The sequence below is a fragment of the Taudactylus pleione genome, unplaced genomic scaffold, assembly GCF_031769625.1.
Source record: "Taudactylus pleione unplaced genomic scaffold, aTauple2 ptg000276l, whole genome shotgun sequence".
In the NCBI taxonomy this organism is placed as follows: Eukaryota; Metazoa; Chordata; class Amphibia; order Anura; family Myobatrachidae; genus Taudactylus; species Taudactylus pleione.
Window position 1 is genome coordinate 3,429,146 of NW_028284678.1, and position 20,368 is coordinate 3,449,513.

Sequence of the window (20,368 nt, forward strand, 5' to 3'; positions counted from 1 at the left end):
AGGCTGCATGGTGCCTGTCTGGAGCATTTCTTGGAAGCTCCAGGCAACTCTGCAGTAGTGCTAGTGGCTGCAGGGGCCATTTCAGGGCCTATTGCACTTTGTGCTACTGCAGCTCCTGTTGTACACCCCTAGTTACAGCCCAGTCAACACTACACAATTAATTAAATTTACACAGTTGACAGTTGTCATTATTCAGTAGCCATTTCCAGTTTAAGCTCTGAGCTTCTGGGTATTTCCTTTTCTTTTCCATTCTGCCCTACCTTTAAAACACAGTGCTGATTTACTTACATATTCATTGCCGATTTTACTGCCTCTCTTTTCATATTCCTGAGATTTGTTATAAAAATGATTAGAATAATACAAAGAAAATATTTATAACTCATAATCATCTTCTTTGTTTATTGTAATCATTTTTCTAGTTACCACTCAACAGATTTGTGGAGCTCATTGTGACTGCAGGAAGACAAGAGTTGAGGCAGCAACAGCTCAGCCTCTTCTCTATAGTTAGACATTACTGGGGTACACATGGGTTCCAGCCAATGAGAGGCCGCTAGATGTGAAGCGGCCTCTGATTGGCTGGTAGGATGAGGGAAACTCCTTGACGTCCTGGCAGCTGGCATTCACGTAGTATTGGTATGTGTGACAAGACACATATCAATACTAGTCCGTTTGGGTTTGTGTAAGCGTGTTTTTGTTTTGCCAAGACCCCCCAGGATCCTACGGAGACCAGCACGAGGATCGGGTGAGTATAGGATCTTTGTTGCAGGTACTCCTGTTGGAATCTATGGGGACAAGGGGACAGAAACATCTGGTAGAAGGTAAGTATGTGTGATTGAGGTATGTATGTAATAAACTATTATTAAATATGGTGTGTGTACTGTCTTTATTTAACTATTTATTTTACATTGGGGGTATGGGTGCTGGCCACCTGCTGTCACATTTTGTCTGTAATACATATGGCAGTTAATTCCAAGATGACGAGTATTATTATGGATGGAAGAAAGGGAATATATGGAACCAAAGCAGATGAGCACATGTATCATCTCAAAACCACAGAGCAACAGTGATACTAAGACACACAGACACACATATATGATCATTTAATACTTGTCTGTTAGAGACACAAGGGGCAGAGACCTCGAAATACATACCGGACCTGCAAAAGCTAGACTTGACAAAGGATCTTATACTGTCACCTTTTACAGTAATTATGAGAAGTAATTGTTATTTAAAAGCTAAATCCACAAGAGCAACAGTCCCTAAAATAAGTAAGAGCAGATCCTGAAGACCACTCAGTCTCATACACAGTGACTAATGTTACTATGACACCAGGAGGCCTCTAATACATAGCTACTTTTACAGATGGCAATGTTGAACTTTACAAGGCCTGTACCTTGGGACAGATATTGTTAAAGCAAATTGGTTTGTTGGGCTAAGCCTCAGCTGTTGAAAAGAGTACAATTTTGAAGATTTGTATGGCAACAGCTACAGATTGACTGTACCTGAGTGTTACTGGAGGGACAGTAAGGGGTATATTTACTGAAGTGCAGGTTTTTGGAAGTGGAGTTGTTACCCAAAGCAACCAATCAGATTCTACTTATCATTTATTTAGCACATTTTAGAATATAATAGCTAAAATCTGAATGGTGGCTATGGGCAACAACTACACTTATAAAAACCTACAAATTACTAAATATACCCCTAGGTGGCGATGTGTTTCTTGAATTATGACAGTGCCTCTGCTGTAAACTTCTTTGTAATATTTCATGTTTTGTCATGCTATGTTATGAGTTTTATATGTTTTGGTCACAGATATGTTCATCCCAAAAATGTGTCTGAATGTTGATGCTTGAACAAGAGATCATATTTTTAACTCCCCATCTGCTAACTCTGAATCTGTATGTACATTTTAAATTCCCCCACCCCTTCCCGAAAAGGGCAACATGGTATTGCTTAGGACAACTTGTTCCCTTTTACCTAAATTTATTCATAACTGTTAATGAGGCCTTATCATATAATTTAACTATTCCTCCGACACACCTTGCCTCTACCTCCCTCTTCCTCCAGCACACCTTGTCTCTACCTCCCTCTTCCTCCAGCACACCTCGCCTCTACCTCCCTCTTCCTCCAGCACAACTTGCCTCTACCTCCCTCTTCCTCCAGCACACCTTGCCTCTAACTCCCTCTTCCTCCAGCACACCTTGCTTCTACCTCCCTCTTCCTTCAATACACCTTGCCTCTACCTCCCTCTTCCTCCAACACACCTTGCCTCGACCTCCTTCACCCTCGATATGCTAGCTGATGCCAGTGCATCTTATACTGATTCAGTAGGATGTGTGTGTTATTAAATGGAAATGAGTGGTGAATGAATGAGCTAAATCATTCTGCATATTCTGTTTAATCAGTGTATGATGAGCACATCGGTGATAGCAGGAAAAGAAAGTACTGGATAGGAATCTAGTTAAAAAATGACAGTTTCTAACTGTATATAAAAGACCTTCTGCCCTTAACAAATTACTCTTTTCCATGCTTCTTAGCAGACCAATGGAGTAAAGCAATATTAAAATTTTCTTTTACCACTTATTCTGATCCTGTGTGCATCACGCATCAGAAATCATACAAAATATGAATTTCAAATGCCATAGTTACAGTAATTGTAAAATTAAATGAGAACCGGCACTGAAATCACACTCAGCACTGAAATCACACTCATGAATATGTTCTATCAGTATGCTAAATGACGTGATTAGGAGTTGAGTTTAAAATGTCATACTGTCACTGTTTTTATATAAGAAGCTTACATAGCCCACTCCAAATCATCTAATGTGATTGGTCCTGTTTCCTAGTCATCATTTTAAGAATCTCTATGAATAGGCTAATATACGAATTAGAATATCCATTTAAAGAGGTCAAGCTTTATTTCAGTGCTTTTGGACAGGTATAAAATAATTAGGAGAAACATTTTTATTTGGTGACTCAAAAAATATTATAATCGTTTTAATGCTCTTAGGATAGGATGGCACATTTTGCAACATTTGTTTTGTGATGATTCCAAATAGTTTTTTGTGTTACTTTTATGGCTTAAATACGGTACTATTATTAATTAAATGGTGTTTTATATTTTCTTTTACAGCAATTGTTGTTCTGGGAAATTTAGAGGCCAATACAACATATGAAGTCAGGGTTGCTGCTGTTAATGGAAAAGGACAAGGAGAATACAGTAAAATTGAAATTTTTCAGACACTCCCTGTTCGTAAGTGTTAAAACTATTAAACTAATAAATACTAAATTTCAGGTGTTTTATAATTTTATTTAAGTATATTTTAGCATAAACTTGTCTGTACTGTACTATACTTATATTGATTTAACAAGGTCTAATTTATAGTCTAGTGTACAGTATAGTGTGCGACTTATGCTGGCCATACAATAAAACTATATCATTCCAATCAGCCAACTAGTTAGCTCGTTGGAATTGTCTAGTGAGTTGGAGCAAACGGTAATCAGCCGTTTGCTTCATCACGATGAAAAATGGCCAAAAATGGTAATTTCAACTAGTTGATGAAAATCAAACATGTTTGATTTTCACCAACTAATCGTGCTAGTGTAGGGGAAAGTACCCCAACACCACCACAACAGTGGCAACAACCTTTGTGATCATGGCACCCAGCACCCCCAGTTGGCCGCGATCCTGACATCCCCCCTCTCCCCTGTGATTGCGATGTGCCAGGCACTCTGAGCAGCGCTGACCCTTGTCCTGCTGCACAATGCACGGATCCCAAGAGCAGCTATAAGAGTTGCAGGTAGGTGCCAACCCTGGAACCCCCTTGCTGTGCTGACCTGGGACTTAACTCCAGGAATATAGTAGCCGGTACATATATCCTATTTCATTTATTGTACATTATATATATAATATTATCTATATATCTATATATCACTCCCTTATATCCATATTATGCTGGGGTGCCACACCAATTCCCTACTGCCAGGGATAAATGCAGTATCCTTGACAAAGATCCCAGTGAGGATCGAAACATCAATTGGCTGACTGCGTCTTTATACTTCAATAAAATAAGTTTTGGTCTGCTTCAAGTCTGGTGAGTGCACCCTATTTTTGGATAATATATATATATATATATATATATATATATATATATACAAAAAAGCAATGCACTCACCAGGGCTTCTCTTCAGGTTACCAAAAAGGGTATAGCAATCCACTTTAATCAGGCATAGTCATGTGGTCACAAGGTCGATGTTTCGACCGAACAAAACGCGGTCTTCATCAGGTCATACACAGACAAAGTACAGGACACACATACATACACCCTCCATCTCCACCACATTAAATACCCTAGGTAATTACTGTAGAGCCTAGCTCCACCCCCCACCATCCCTCTGGGACCGGAAGTGACAATCCAGGGCGGAAGTGGCTCAATACACCAGATATGCAATCTCTGCAGTTGCCAGACTCACCTTTACAGCACCATCCCATTCAATATAGCAATCTCAACAGCGCTGCAGCTCAAAATAGCGCTGCAGAGGTCCCTGCAGGATCGCAAAACCGTGCACTTCCGGTTTGCGTTCCAGCAATACCAGATGTCATGTGGTCCGCACAACCGATCATGTCACTTCCGGTTTTCATTCTAGTGTGTCAGGGAACTTGGCTTTTGGTTTAAGGTACCTATAAACAAAGGTACCTATCAGTATTAGATGAGTGGATGAAGCAATCATATAGTGCCTAATTCACCTAATGTATATAGCTGAAAAACAAGCATATCCACATATATGCATGTTACAAACAACTTGCAAAGCACTCTGGTGGTTTCAGGAGGGTAAATGACAAATAGAGAAATTACAAAAAATAAGATATATAAAAAGAAAAACATTGAATATTTGAGAGCAAACAACCTATAATATTACTCTATAGCAAAGAAAATATAAGAAAAAATTAAAGAAAAAATTATTAATGATCAAAATTCAAATAAAGTGATGCAGAGAATTATGCTCATTAAGCCCCTTAGGGGACACTGGCCCTGATTCAGAGCCAGATGCACTGACAGAACGCTCACTCTGAATCAGTGCCGTCCCTGCTCCTTTTTGGAGCGGCCTCATGGCCGCTCGCATAGCTGTGGGTGACCACCCACAGCTATAGCGAGCGGCCAAAATGATGGTCGTGATGGTCAAGACCATCGCGACCATCGGGCTTGCGACGAGACCCTGCAGTAGGGTCTTGCTTCCGTAAGTCCTGGAGTGGTTTTGGCTCTATCAGAGCCAAAAGCAATCCCACTGACATCACTAGTGATGTCAGTGGGGCCGGCCCCAGACGGTAGGCGTTCCCATGGGAACAGCTCCATCTGGGCAGCCAAGCCCCCAGCACGCCCACCAAAGGGGTTGTGCTGTCAATCACCATTGACAGCACGCCACCATTGCTGCAAGACGGCTTGGCCATTGTTATTCGGGTCTCACGCATGTGCACGACGGAGCCAGCTCTCTCCTGCGCATGTGCACTTGGGAAACATCGACTCGCTTGCGAGTGCTCAGCGGTCGTGAGCGGGTCTGAATCAGGCCCACTGTTCCCAGTTTGTGTATCCAAAGGGATTCTTTTTTCAACAGTGGAAGGCCACGGTCACCACCTCTCACGGGGGGAGGGATCCAGTCTATCATCATGTATTTCAGTGATGCTACTTGATGATTTTTAAGCAAAAAATGTGCTGCCACTGGTTTATCCGTGACTCGTTTATCAAGTGCCAATCTAATGTCCGATCTGTGTTGAGCCATCCACTCACAAAAAGACCTCACAGTTTTACCGACATAAACAAGACTGCATGGGCAGCATAGAATATAAGTAATATGATCCATCTGGCATGTTAAGCGGTATTTAATATTGATTTTGTTTCCCATTATGTGGATGTGGGAACGATGGCCCAACCAATAGGGCTCTACAGGTGGTACAACCCAGACAGCGGTAACATCCGTTCTTTTTAACCAGCCATCCTTCTTGTTCCTTCTTCTGGGTCATCCTATTAGTCCTGTAAAGGAGATCCTTCAAATTGGCTCCTCTCCATATACTCAATAGGGGTGGTTTAGACCCAATCCTCTTGTGCCCTGGATTTGTTTGTACCAGGGGCCAGTGTTTCCTCACTGATTTCTGCACCGCCTTTAAACTGGTGTCACAGCGAGTCCCCAATATCAGTCTACCTTCAGCAGCATCAGGAATATCCTTGGACCTTACCACTTCAGTTTTAGAAGCCGATTTTCTTGCCCTGGTGAGGCATATTTCAACTTCTTGCTTGGCATAACCACAATCATAAAATCTCTGACAGATGTCAATTAGCTGTAGCTCCACCTGCTCAGGTTCAGAATTTTTTTGAAGCACCCTTAAAAATTGTGAAATTGGTAGATTGTGTTTTAATCCAACTGGGTGGTGACTAGTAGCCAACAAGGTAGTATTTTTATCTGTAGGTTTTCTGTATAGTGTATAGCCCAACCGCCCTTGTTTCTTAAAGATTGATACATCAAGGAAGTTCCGTTCATTCCCCGACAATTGCACTTGTAAAGCATACAGGGCTGTCAAGTGAATTTAGAGTCTCAAGCATCATCTTAAAGAACTCAATACTACCCTGCCATATGACGAAAATTTTGTCTATAAACCGTCGGTAATATAAAATATGGTTTTGATAGGGTGACAGAATATGGCAGTGTTCGACCCCATGGCCATCCCAGCCTTCTGCATATAGTAATTACCCTCATAGAGGAAATTATTACATTCCAATACAGTTCTCAACAAGGTCAGCAAAAATTCAATAGGGGGTCCTACATATAGCCCACGTAACAAACTCTGACGAACTGCCTCTACACCACCATCATGTGGGATGATGGTGTAGAGGGAGCAGATGTCCATAGTAGCCAAATAGCAGTTCTCAGGGATCTCAGTTAATTCATCTAAACCTTCCAAAAAGTGACCAGTATCCCTAGTGTAGGTCTTAGATCTAACTGCACACTGTTGTAAATAGTGATCTAATAGTTCAGCAATGGGTTGTAAAATTGACCCCCTGGCAGAGATGATCGGCCTGCCAGGTGGGTCAATAAGAGACTTGTGCACCTTTTTGGAGTGTATACAAAATTGGTGTTATAGGGAAATCTACCGTCAGGAATTCTGCTGTGGTCTTGTTAATCCAACCCTCAAGTAAGGCTAAATCCACTAGGGTGTTGACCTCTTTCTTAATCCTAGAACCTGGGTTAAAAAAACTTTTTCATAAGTGGCTATATCATTAAATTGTCTACGGATTTCTAGATCATATTTAGCATAATCCTGAAGGACTATTCCTCCGCCCTTGTCTGCCTTTCGAATAACTAGTGTAGTATCATTTTGAAGGCTCCTAAGCACCAATTTTTCTTCCTGAATCAAGTTGCTGTAGGTATGGTTATGATTCTGCTCAGCCATGTCATTAACATCATTATCTAACATCCTAAGAAAAGTCTTAATGCTAGAGTTATTTGAAGATGGATCAAATTTGCTAGATTTTTTAAACTTATTGCCTAATACATCTGATTTAGTCCATCACTTGATCTATCGTGTGAAAAATATTCTTTAAGTCTTAACTTTCTCCCTATCTTGTAATGGTCTACCGACCAATTGAAGCTATCAAATTTACAAGTTGGGACAAAACTCAGACCTCTTGAAAGAAGACTGGTTTCGGCATCAGTGAGTATATGAGTTGATAGATTGAAAATCAGCATCTCATCATTCCCCTTTTGCTTTGTGGTCGCCCTCTTGTGGTTCCCCCTCCTTGGGTGTGGCCTATGGTGTTTTTTGTCTTTATTGTTTCTCCCATCTGGGATCTTGTGGCCATACCTAAAAAAACACCCGATGGGGGTCTGGTGTCGGTACTCTCTGCTTCTGAGGCGGAGTTTGAGCTAGTATCAAAACGTATATCCATGTAAAGACGTTGGCGGTGAAATCTAGATGTGTTGCCCTCCCCCAGCAACCATTTATACACTGTGTGATTTTTGTAGTCGTATTCTACAGTCTCAAGTTTTTTCCTTTTTAAAACCAACCACCTCAGATCTGTATTTTTCTATATTGATACCCAGTTTCTTCAGCCATGATTCAGTTTTATCATTTGTAAGGACAGGGCTAAATTCTTTATCAAACAGAAGGATTTCATCCTTTATAGTAGCCAGCTCCTTCCCCACCTCTTCAACCACCAGCAATAGTAAGACCATCCCGACTTTTACCATGTTGGTCACCCTCCCCTGCACCATCATGGCTCTTTACCCTTTGATCTATCTTGACTCTTCTCCCCTCATTCGGCCGTGTACCCAGTGTCAAATTGGTGAGCGGGTTCGGTTTTACTCGGTTTTACCCGGATCTTTTTATTGGCTGTCGCCGAACATGTGTTTTGGATAGCGAATGAAATCGAGCCAAAGTTGCGGTAAAGTGGCGATAAGAACCGAGTAAAACCGAGTAAAACCGAACCTGCTCACCCTATTATATATATATATATATAGTCAAATGGTAGGCGGCACTCACGGGTCTTTAGACCCGTGAGTGCCGCCTACCATTTGACTTTAAATACACTGCTCCTTTGGAGCATTTTTGGATGGCACCTGGGCCAATTTATGCATTGCTTGAATGTGGAGTGCCAGCCCATATGACTTCTTATATATATATATATATATATATATATATATGTAATGTATGTGTGTGTGTTCAATATATATATAGATATGTTCAAAACATGCAGAGGTAGGCAGACACTGACCACCTACTTTTGTGACATCATAAGTTGGACAGAAATAGGCTGGTCTGAAAAAAAAGTTGGCAGGTTGGCTGTTGTGATGAAAAGTTGGTTAGGTGTGTAGGGCACCGTTTTAGTGGGACAGATAAGTTGGATGGTTGGAGGAAAGTTGGTCTGGTGTATGGCCTGCTTAAGTCTCTGAATCTGTATATGAAGTAGGAAGTGCTACGATGTAGCAGCCGCTGCTTTTTTACATGCCAAGTTCCATTGAGCTTTGTATACAATATACAAGTGTTGCATATCAAATTATTCAGTAAAGTCTCCTTGTGCTTCCTGGTCACATCACATTGCGACTATTGGTCGTATTCAATTAGTGCGGTCATTTGTCGCCAAAGTACGCAACTTACAAACTTTTTTTCCGATAATGGCAATGTTTTTTGTTGAAAATTTTACCAATGGCGAAATAAACATCTGTTTTCTTTGCTAATTGAATATGGCCCTATGACGCATTCTTGGCAAAAAAGACACTCAATGCTAGAAGTGTTGCATGGGACTTGGCGGATCACATTCCAGACATTTTTGGTTGTGTGGCGTATTGAGGCTAGATGAGGTAGGACACAGTTTATGTGATATGGGGAGAGTGGCAATGCCTTATGTGTGATATGCTATCCCCAATGCCTTTTATCAAATATGTAATTGCACCATTCTTACTTTGGCAATTGTGTCCCAAGTCCACCACCCACAGCTGCTGCAATATCTGGCGAAGCAGGGCTGTGGTCTTTTTTTATCAGCTCTCACCTCTGTTGCTTCATGTGTGAAGTAACACTGTGCTGAGCACTAGAGAATTCCCATTGATGGTGCTCTTTAGAAACTGCCCACATCATGGAGCAGCAGCATGATCTGTGTAGGCAGTGCAGTACTCTGACTCCTCCTCCACAGGACTCCTCAGCAGGGTAGGGGCTGTTGACGGGTAGAATTGGGATATAGTTAGAAGCAGGGCATGCCTCCCATTTGTCTCTTTGTCACTACAAAGTCCTCTCTGTGGTGGACAATTCAACTCTTGTTTTGCCTAGTCTGTTAGTTTCAGGCATCTAGACTCCAGGAGACAAGTCAGGAAGACACCAGGAAGAACCCCAGTACCTATTTGCCCAGGTCGGCCTGTTACATTGTTACATGGTTTCAGACCACACTCTCCCCATGACAGTAAGATGGGCCCATAAATCAAAGGTTGGTGGAAGGCCACCTGGCCTCATTGGCAAATGGTCACTGTACATCTTGTTTTAGAAGGGAATATTGTATTGACATTGTTTTGAGTAAATAACACTGGTGTCTTTTGCAGAGTTTTTAGCAGCACAATTCCTTTTGGAGGCAGGGAATGTATAAAATAAGTCCATAATAACAATTCTCTAATCGTAAAAAGTTTGTACAATTGTGTAATAAAGAATACTAACATTATTATTAATAATAATAATAATAATAATAATAATAATAATAATAATAATAATAATAATAATATTACTATAATGCTGATCCTAATAATAATAATAATAATAATAAACATGATAATAGTAATCATATAACTGAAATACGATGTTGCTAATTCACACAGCATTTCAAATTAAGATACATATTGTACATAGGTAATGCAAATAATTTACCTCTACATACACACATACAAAGAAAGAGGCACACACATGATAGATTTAAAGACGTGTAATATATCAGAGGCATTAAAAGCTTGTCTCATTATAAACCATTTTATATTCTTCTTTAATGTCAGAGGCTCTGGAAGACATTTATCCAATTTGACTTAATTAAAATAATTGTTAGCGCTGTGTAAATGAATCATGGTATACAAATATGTCATAGTGTGCAATAAGGTTTCATAAGAAGTAAAATATATATAATGTTAACTCCAGGGCAGGGTTTGAAATGAATTGTCATGCTGCAGAATATGTGTGCACTATATAAATAACTGTTAATAAATATCAATACTCTGCTTTTTGTGTTTCTTTTGGCTGTTTTGTGTTGCGTTAGTGAGACCCACTGTGTATGATTGAAATTGCATGGTTATACTGTACTTTTAATTTGATTCCCTTCAAATATAATTATACTTTATTATTTGAGCTCAAGTAAAATTAATGATTTTACAATGTTTTTATTAGCTCTAGTTTTGAGCTGCAATACTTGTGCTAAATGTTCTTGAGTAATATAGTCCTAGTGAAAAGAAATGTTAAAATAATCTGATATTTTTTTGATACAACATATATAACAGTTGTTTCAAGTCAATCAGTTGCAAATATGAATACAAAATGAAACATACAGCAACAGATTCTCAAATAGTTGCCTATTCATGAGAGTGCTTTCTCTTTGCTTGTCACTTGTACTTCTTTTCTGGGGAGTCTCTTGTCACTGTCCAACAGTAGTCAGCAAGTATGGACGCATTCCACCTACCCTGATATCTTCATTCCATTGCTGAAATGTCTTGGTGTAATCGCTCACCGTACTCATCACTCACCACAGTTGTCTGGGAAGAAGTCCAGGTGAGAATCGATAGTGTATTTTGAGTGATGTGTTACAGCCCTATTCATGATACTTTAGCAGATGATTATTCACAATCTCAACATAGTTTCCAGCTCTTTTGTTACCCAAGAAGCCACGCACAACACCTTTAAAGGCTTCTCAATCGGCTTTCTCATTAACCTGGAGGACTCAAAGTTATCATCCTTAAGAAGTTATTGACAAACAAATATTCCTTCCTTAACTTTACGCAGAAGTGGAAATTTTTCTCTGAGGTACTTGAAAGCCTCCCCCTTTACAAAGTTATTCATTAGTCCGAGTTTGATGTGCATAGGGGCAGAATAATTTTTTTTCAATCATCCAGAGGACTACAATGGACATTATTTTCCCCGGGGCACAGATTTTCCCTTGGAGGCCAGACTTTTCTGTTGTAGTGTGAAGACCTAGTCTGACTGTTCCACCCACACAGGAAAAAGCAGTACTTGGTGTATCCCAACTGATTACCAAGCAGTATTGCAAAAACTTTCATGTCTCCACAGATTTTCCATTGGTGATCTTTGTACATAACTCCTTCCAGAAATAATTTCATATTCAGATATGTTTCCTTCATAGCCTACACAAATTGAAGGAAGATATTTGCCATAAAGCAGCAACACAGCTTTTAAACTAAGCTTAAACAAGTATATGAACAGCCTCCAGTCCTGTGGGTAGTGCTCCACATTCAAAGCTATCATCAAACCATTAACATTACAACAGGCAACAAGGTTTATTTCATATTTAAAATATAGAGTCAAATATTTTTGCCGACTCCTATGCACAAACCCTTTGACATTAGGTTGTAGAAGATTCCACTGTTTGAGCCTTGATCTCAAAAGTTCTGCTTTGTGTTTCGATAGGTTTGGGTCTCAAATTAGATCACGTAGCTCACTCTGAGTCTATGTGACTCACTTGACGACTCAGGTAGTGGCACAAAATCTGAATCATGTGAAGTTGAAGATGTTTCCTTCTGTGAGGTGCTCAGGTGTTTCCCCCTTCACTCTGACCCTATCTTCTCCTGCCTGCAGATTGTACTCTTCTGGGTGGAGGTAAAGTAAGATCATCCCCATGTGGCACTGTTCAGATAGAATAGATGATGGGATGAGGGGTAAATACATCCCTCCTCTTTTTTTTGACATACCAAGCTGAAAAGGAGGTACCATGCAGGAAAATAGCAGTTATCCATATGATTTGAATGCTTCCTCCAAATCATTGGGATGCCAGTAGGCATTGAACATCCTTTTTTAATAAACCATCCACATAGATTCACAGAACTTGTATTGTAACAAATACTGTATGAGGTGACCAGGGTTTGTCCTGTTCCCCTACCTTGATGCCAAAAATAGTGATAGTACAGATATGTCCATTTGCTGCAGTCACACCAAACAACTCCTCTTGGCGCACCTGGGTCCTGACTCAGACCCACTTGCGAGCGCACAGCACTCGCAAGCGGGTCGATGGTCCCCCACTGTGCATGCGCACACCCGAACCTGGCTCCAGCGTGTGCATGTGCGAGACCCGGCCAGGGAGGGGTGCTTCATCGCTAAGGGTCTCGCACCAAAACAGGGTAGCTGTCGATTATGATTGACAGCTCATCCCGTTTTGGAGGCGGGCAGGGGGGGTGGCTGGCCAAACAGAGGTGTTCCCGAAGGAACACCTGCAGTTTGGGGGCGACCTCAGAAGTGAGCTTCCTGCTCTGTTAGAGCCAGAAGCTCACTGGGGCTTGCGATGGACGAGACCCTACCATAAGGGTCTCATCGCAAGCCCGATGGTCGCAATGGTCGCGACCATCACCTGGCCGCTCGCACAAGCGGCCAGGAGGCCGACACAAAAAAATAATGCGCCCCTGATTCAGAGCGAGTGCTCTGAAAGAGCATCCGGCTCTGAATCAGGGCCCTGGTCCTATTAGACTCTGCTAGCGCATGGGCAACTTTTTTTTGCCAAAAATGCACCTAAGTCACATTACATTGTGGCTATGAAGCACCAGGATACTGTGCTGATTAATTTGATATGTGTCACATATCAACTTAATCAGCAAAGTCTCCAGGAGTGTCCTGGTCAAACTTAGATGCTTTCACGGTAATAAAAGACAAACAACACTAGCAGAGTTGCATGCAAACTGATGGTTCACTCATGCAAGGAGTTTAGCGCTGCATACGGTATTGAGGCTAGATTAGCAAGGGCACATCTGTAGGTTGTCTTTATGAGTGAAGTAATTTGGCATTTCTGGGTGGAAATGTCACATCAATAGACAGGTAATGAAAATTGTCAGCAATGTTAATACATATACGTGGCATCCTGGCTCTAAATTATAACCAAAAAAACTCAAACTAATGAAAAGTACATCTCTCATAACCTTCACAAGCTACACGCAGATAATAAAAAAACATGGCCTACAAAGACTGTATTCAGGATTGCCAAACTATATATCCTCTAGATGCTAAAATTCCTTAGTATTTAATAAAATACCATTATATTATCATAAATGGGCTATATATCAGAACCAAGATCTAACTGAGAGTTTAAAAATGTCATATACGTTCTTCGCATGCTAAAATTAATTAGAAGTAAATATATTCACATCTGAAATATTTTCACTGTTGTGTAGTGTTATAGAAGCAGTTTCTCCCCATCATGAAGGTAGTAATCACACATGCTGTCTCCTCCAAAGGACAGGTATTTCACTGCAAGTAATAGGTATTACCGCCGGCCGCATGGCTGGCAGTTCAAATACCGACAGCGGCAGCCCGGCAAGGGTGAAGATCTCGATTGTCCCTAAGGTAAGTATCACTAACCTAATTCTACCCCCTAACCCTCCCTTAGGGGTGCCTGACCCTAACCTCCCCCCAAGTGCCTAAACCTAACCCCCTCTTCCCCTAGCCTAAACCTAACCCTCTCGGGGGGGTGCCTAACCCTAAGTCCCCCGGGAGCTCTAAACCTAACCCTCACCCCCGGCGGCTGTCTGCACCCGGTGCCCGGCTTACCTTCGTTCGGTATGCCGAGCGTTAGTCTTCCGGCGTATGGTTAATGACAGGTGTCGAGTTTTCAACACCTGACATTAGTACCATGCTGGGATTAGAGAGTCTCGAAGCTGGCTGTCAACATTTAGTCGGCTTCCAGACTACATCCCATTTCACTTGATATGTTAGACATTAGCCCCTTGAGATCTGAATGCTTTTTTTGTTATTCTGTCATACTTTTTGTCTCCTACATAATCCCCTAATTTATTGATTTAGTTTATATTTCAAGACTAAAATCTTATTTATTTTTTTGTGGTACAGTGAGTGGGATATTTTACTTAGTTGTTTTTACACCTTTGACTATTATATTACATTATATTATTGTTGCTCTCTGCATACATTCTACCTTATACAGTTTGTTGTGTTTAGCATCTGAGAAGTAATTATATATTTTTGATACTTTTGTATTACTTATATTTGATAACTTTGTAGCTGAGAAATCATGATTTACTGTTTGTTTTGTTATCTCTTTTTACCTTATTTTTATTATCATTTTAGATACATAGAGTATGGCCTTTCTTCTGGTTCAGAGGAGTGGGTTAGAATATATATTTTAGTTGACACATTGTGTATTTATTATTATTATTATTATTATTATTTATATGGCACCACAAGTGTTCTGCAGCGCCTTAAAAAGTACATAAACAAATAGTTTGACCAGTGACTTACAGTACAATACAATACAGGACAAGGACATGGATAATATACATTGCTATAATAGCGACCATAACAACCAGATTATAAACAGAGCAAAAAACCAAGCGTTAGGTGCCCTAGTGTGGAGTAAGAAGTAAATGAAAGAAGAGTAAGGAGAAGCACAATAGGGTAGAGGGCCTTGCTCAAAAGAGCTTACATTCTAAAGGGGAGGGGCAGACAAACGAATGTGACAAAGATGTGATAGGCAGGGAGGAAGGAATAAGTAGCAGCAAGTTACGATGAGAGCTGGAATTGATGAAGTAGTGGCTCTTGAAAGCTCATTTGAAGGATTATAGAGAGGTAGAGAGTCTGATGGGAAGAGGGAGAGTGTTCTAAAGGTGGGGGGACAGTGCATGAAATATCTTGGAGGTGGGAGTGGAATTAATCAGTTGGCATGAGGGGCAGTGTGCATTTGTTGAATGAAGAGGGTGGACAGGAGAGTGAAGGGAGATGAGGTCCGAGATGTAGATAGGAGAGAAATGGGTTAGGGCTTTGTAAAGAGAGTGTGAGAACCTTGAATTGTGTGAAAGGGAAGGAGAGCCAGTGGAGAGCTTGTAGGAGATGGGAGGCAGATGTAGAGCATTTGGAGAGGAAGATGAGCCGAGCAGCAGCATTGAGGCCTGACTGGAGAGGGGAGAGAAGGGAGTTGCAGAGGCCAGATAGGAGGAGGTTACAGAAGTCCAATCTGGAGATGACCAATGAATGTATGAGGGTTTTAGTGGCATCCTGGGTGAGAAAGGGTCTAATCTTGGAAATATTTTTAAGATGAAAATGACAGGACTGCGAGAGATTCTGGATATGTGGTTTGAATGAGAGGGAGGAGTCCAGGATAACTCCAAGACACTTTGGGGCTAGAGGAGATAGTTGTGCCATCAATTGATAAAGAAATGGTGGGAAGTGCAGTTATGTTGGGGGGTGGGAAAATGATCAGCTCAATATTGGACATATTAAGTTTAAGAAATCGCTGGGACATTCAGGAAAAGATAGCAGAGATATAGTTGGAGATACAAGTGAGGACAGAGGGGAGAGGTCAGTATAGGAAAGCTAGATCTGAGTATCATCAGCATAGAGATGATATTGGAGGTCCAATAACAGAACCTTGGGGAACACCTACTGTAAGAGGCTATGGTGGGGAGGAGTCATTAATTGATTTATAAATATACAACATTTTAGCCCCAAATATAAACAATTGCACTTTATTCAGAGACTTCCATATTACTGAATCATTCTTACAACTCCAAAATGTATAGTGTTTTGGTTTCAGATAAGGCTGAAACATACAGAAATAATAAAAAAAACAACAATCAATGAAGCAAAAGTGCAAACCATAATTAAATCATTCATTGGAATGTAATTGCAACTGTATGCATGAGGCAATTTTTACAGTCATTTACTAAGCACAGTACAAAAGAGTGAACCTGCAGTAATCCCAATGTATAAGCTTCTACTCAGAACACATATGTGCATACATCTAACGTACATGCATATTTTTATCCCTAATCAAAGGAGCTGTCTCACCGGTATTTGGATGTCTCTAGGAATTTTGTACTCAGCCCCAGATGTTCATAATAAGTCATACAGAGAACCGGGTGACAGTTGAAGGAATCTAGCAATGAATGTTTGGAGAATCAAGGTCAAAAAATTAAACAGCATTGTCTTTAAAATTACTAAATGACTGTATAAATAGGAAGTCGTTCAAACATAGCCTGAAGATGTCTGTAAACATGAAGACAGTCAATAAAACATACCATGTTCAGTAATTGCACTTCTACAGTACACTGGTCAGTGAGAGATTGCCAAGCTTGGTCTAAAATAGAGATACTATGTTCAAAATGTTTGTTTCGGCTCACCTACTCTCCTGGAAAGTTTGGAAGACTCCTGAATTTCAGGAGGTTCTTCCACACTTCAGTAAGAGTAGATCGGTCTTCCAGATACTGCTGCATTGTATCATGGATGGAGGGGCCATGTGTTTCTTGTTTTCTCCAGAACATTCCACCTGGATCTTCTGCCCGCCATCTTCTAGAGGTGATCATTTAAAAGTCATGAACACATCTACTGTATGTGTCTAACAAGACACTACACAGGTACAGTAGAGATCAGACAATAAAACAATTATAATCATATATATGCAAATCCTTGATATTCTTTCTCTACTCAATAGTTTTCGGCTGATAAAAAACTGGGTAGCTACAAATAAGATGGGATGTTTGAACTGAACTTTCCTAAGAGACCTATGTAGACACTCTCATAAGGAAAGTTCTATATAATTAAATACTAAGTGTACTTCAAAGGAATCTCTGTTCAGTATCCATGTAAGAGATTAAAGAAAAAGAAAAAAAGAGCAGTTTTATCCTGGTGCTTTATTTTATGTCAGCTGGTCCTTTAGTAAGTTAAATAGAACAGACAGAATACTGCTAATTACATCTGTTGTTATACAAGTAGATGGCATAGCTACAGATAAAGCAGTACGGATACAACGGACACAATAGTTCAAAGAGACTTTCCACAAATGTTACTGTCTTTCTTCTTGCAGTAATTGGATTAATGAAATGGCACAGTATTATTACCTGGTTTTGGATTAACCTGCCATTTCTTTTTAATATATACTGTATATATAAATATCCAGGGGGTCTAGCACTCCAATCAGCGAATGCAACTTGCCAAGGTGCCCTCCCAAAAAACAATTATAGAAATCCAGAGGTGCAGCACTCTCAATAATAAATTCCACAACACCAGTGTATTAATCAATATATATATATATATATATATATATATCTGTCCCAAAATGAAGGCACTACTCCTAATGACAATCTTCCATTACAGTATTCTTTAATATATACCACCCAGTAAAAAATACCATAACTGTGAAATGTTATCCATCCATCAAGGAAAGCAATGTAGGCAGTTCATACAAACAGCAAGGTACTTATAATGTCTGTCGACTTCGGTCCAAATCAGGGCCATTCAGGACTCACAACAACTTGTCTCCAACAATACAGCATGGCTCACAGGTATGGCACACCCACCCCTCACCATAACAGGACTTATAAACCTTACCGTTAAACCATTGTGTAGCGCCCCTGTGCGCTCCATCTGGCGTGCGTTCCAGCTGTCTGCGCATGTGCGAGACCAACTCTATCCAAACTCTCTTACTGTCTCTGTAATCACGCGAGACCAAGAGCGCACACAGCCCTCTCCAGTGATGCGCTATCACATGTGACCGTGTTAACATCCGAGAATCTAGTGACTCAATTGGCATTACAGTGGCGTCATGGCAACCTGGTCAATTAACCAGTTACTCACCGTAAATGTCTTTATCAATCATTTAACACTTAAAAAAGCAGCAACCCTTAATCAAATCCTTAGATCTAAATATAACAATTCTCACTGGTGAAGGTTGTGTGCCATCCTTGAAGACAGAACCCTGGTTATACAGTACATACAATATCACAAAAAATATAAAAATAAAAAAACTAACAATTACAATACACATCAACCTATAATATATACTACTAAAAAAGCATATCTTTGCAAACTCAAGCACAATCATATAATCTCCACTTGATTGTGCAAATATCAATCTAATATTCATACCTAATGAATTAGCATGAACTGTATATCTGAAGAGAAAACAATTAGTTACTAAATTCAAAAAACTATACATCCACATAATACCACCATAATGGAAAAAAACTTCTTCACAAAAACCATCGATAGTTAGTATTTTCATTCAACCCCTTAGGAGCAATAGCATTCAAATTAAAAATCCATCTTGCTTCCTTTTGCAATAAATATTTTTCATGGTCACCACCCCTTTCAGGCTTTGGGGCATGATCGATTAACATGTTTTTCAACATTGATGTATGATGTCCCTTCTGCATGAAATGACGGGCTACAGGTTTATCACTTCTGCCATCTCTAATAGCTTGTCTAATTGACATCCGGTTCTCATCGTCTTTCCCACATTATAGAGGCCACCACGGACACATCAATAAATAGATAACAAAGGTGGATGTACATGTCAACCAGTATTTTATCCCAATTCTGACCCTTGTATGTGGGTGTGCAGAATCCTTGCCTGGGATCATGCTGCTACAGGCTGTACAGCCTAGGCAGCGAAAACATCCTAGTGTCTTCCTTTGTAGCCATGTTCCTTCTATTTTTCTGTGGAAATTTTCAGTTGGTTGCATTAGGAGCTGTTTCAGATTTGGACCTCTTCTGAATGCTACTATTGGCTTCCTCACCACACTCTTCAGTGCCGCCTCCGTGCCAACTATTGGCCAATATTTATTTACTGCCTTTGCAAAACCTATTGCCCTGGTGTTATACTGGGTGGTTACTATCATTCTTCCACTAGAGGTTTCTTTCTCTGTTGCTTCTTCTCTTGGTGGATATGACAAGCTCTTCTCAAACATTTATTCACCACTTTTTTTTAATAGCCTTGTGTCAGAAATCTTTGGGCCATCTAATTCAACTGAATCTCTGTTAATTCCATCTTAGTATTATTACGCAGGATTATAATGAACTGTGACACTGGAAGGCCTTCCTTTAAAGCCTTAGGGTGGTGAGTTGTTGCATATAGGATAGTTTACCTATCAGTTTTCTTCCTAAATAATGTGGTTCCTAATTTTTATTACTCTTGAATATTCATACATCTAGAAATTCTATGCTCTCAAACTGTATGTTCTTAGTGAACTTGATTTAACTCTGAAGCATATTCAATTCACTAACCATTTGATGAAACAAATCTTCAGTGCCACGCCAAAGGTTCAATATGTCATCTATAAAACTAATGTAGCGCAGGACGCTGGGACCGTATTTTGGGTATATGTGTATATATATATATATATATCCATATATATATATATATATATATATCCATATATATATCCATATATATATAAATTCTCTATTCATGGATCCTTACTCAGAGGATGCACTTTTAACTTTAAAAGTTAACTGGGAAGAATTTTTATGTTAATATTACATTTGTAGTTTCACAAAGTATTTGATCAGTTGCAGAAATCTGAATGCATTAATTTTTCTCTTCTTGGTGATATGGTATTTTGCCTTGGTGGATTTAATTCACATTGTTTTAATATTAAAATCTACAGTACACCAGTGATGTTGTTGAGATATTCTATAACTGTGAAGTAAGCACAAAAAATGTATCAAAATGTCCATAAAAGGAGTTAAATGCACTTCATATTTGTAAAAACAACAAAAAATAACCTTACTTCTAAAGCTGCAATTCCACAGATTGTTTTTTAAATCTCTCAGTGTTCAAAATAATATGGCTGCCAGATACAAACATAGGGAGTCGGCTATACAGACAAAGGATCATACACTCCGAGT

At 39.9% G+C, this 20,368-nt stretch overlaps 1 protein-coding gene across 2 annotated transcripts in view; it reads left to right on the forward strand.

Moving 5' to 3' along the window:
- Window positions 1-20,368, forward strand: part of NCAM2 (neural cell adhesion molecule 2) — a 342,401-nt gene that overhangs the window by 230,985 nt on the left and 91,048 nt on the right. For both annotated transcript variants that reach the window (XM_088481682.1, XM_088481683.1), the window contains exon 13: window positions 3,134-3,253. In XM_088481682.1, coding sequence (XP_088337808.1) covers window positions 3,134-3,253 — 120 coding nt within the window. The remainder of the gene's footprint in view (window positions 1-3,133; window positions 3,254-20,368) is intronic.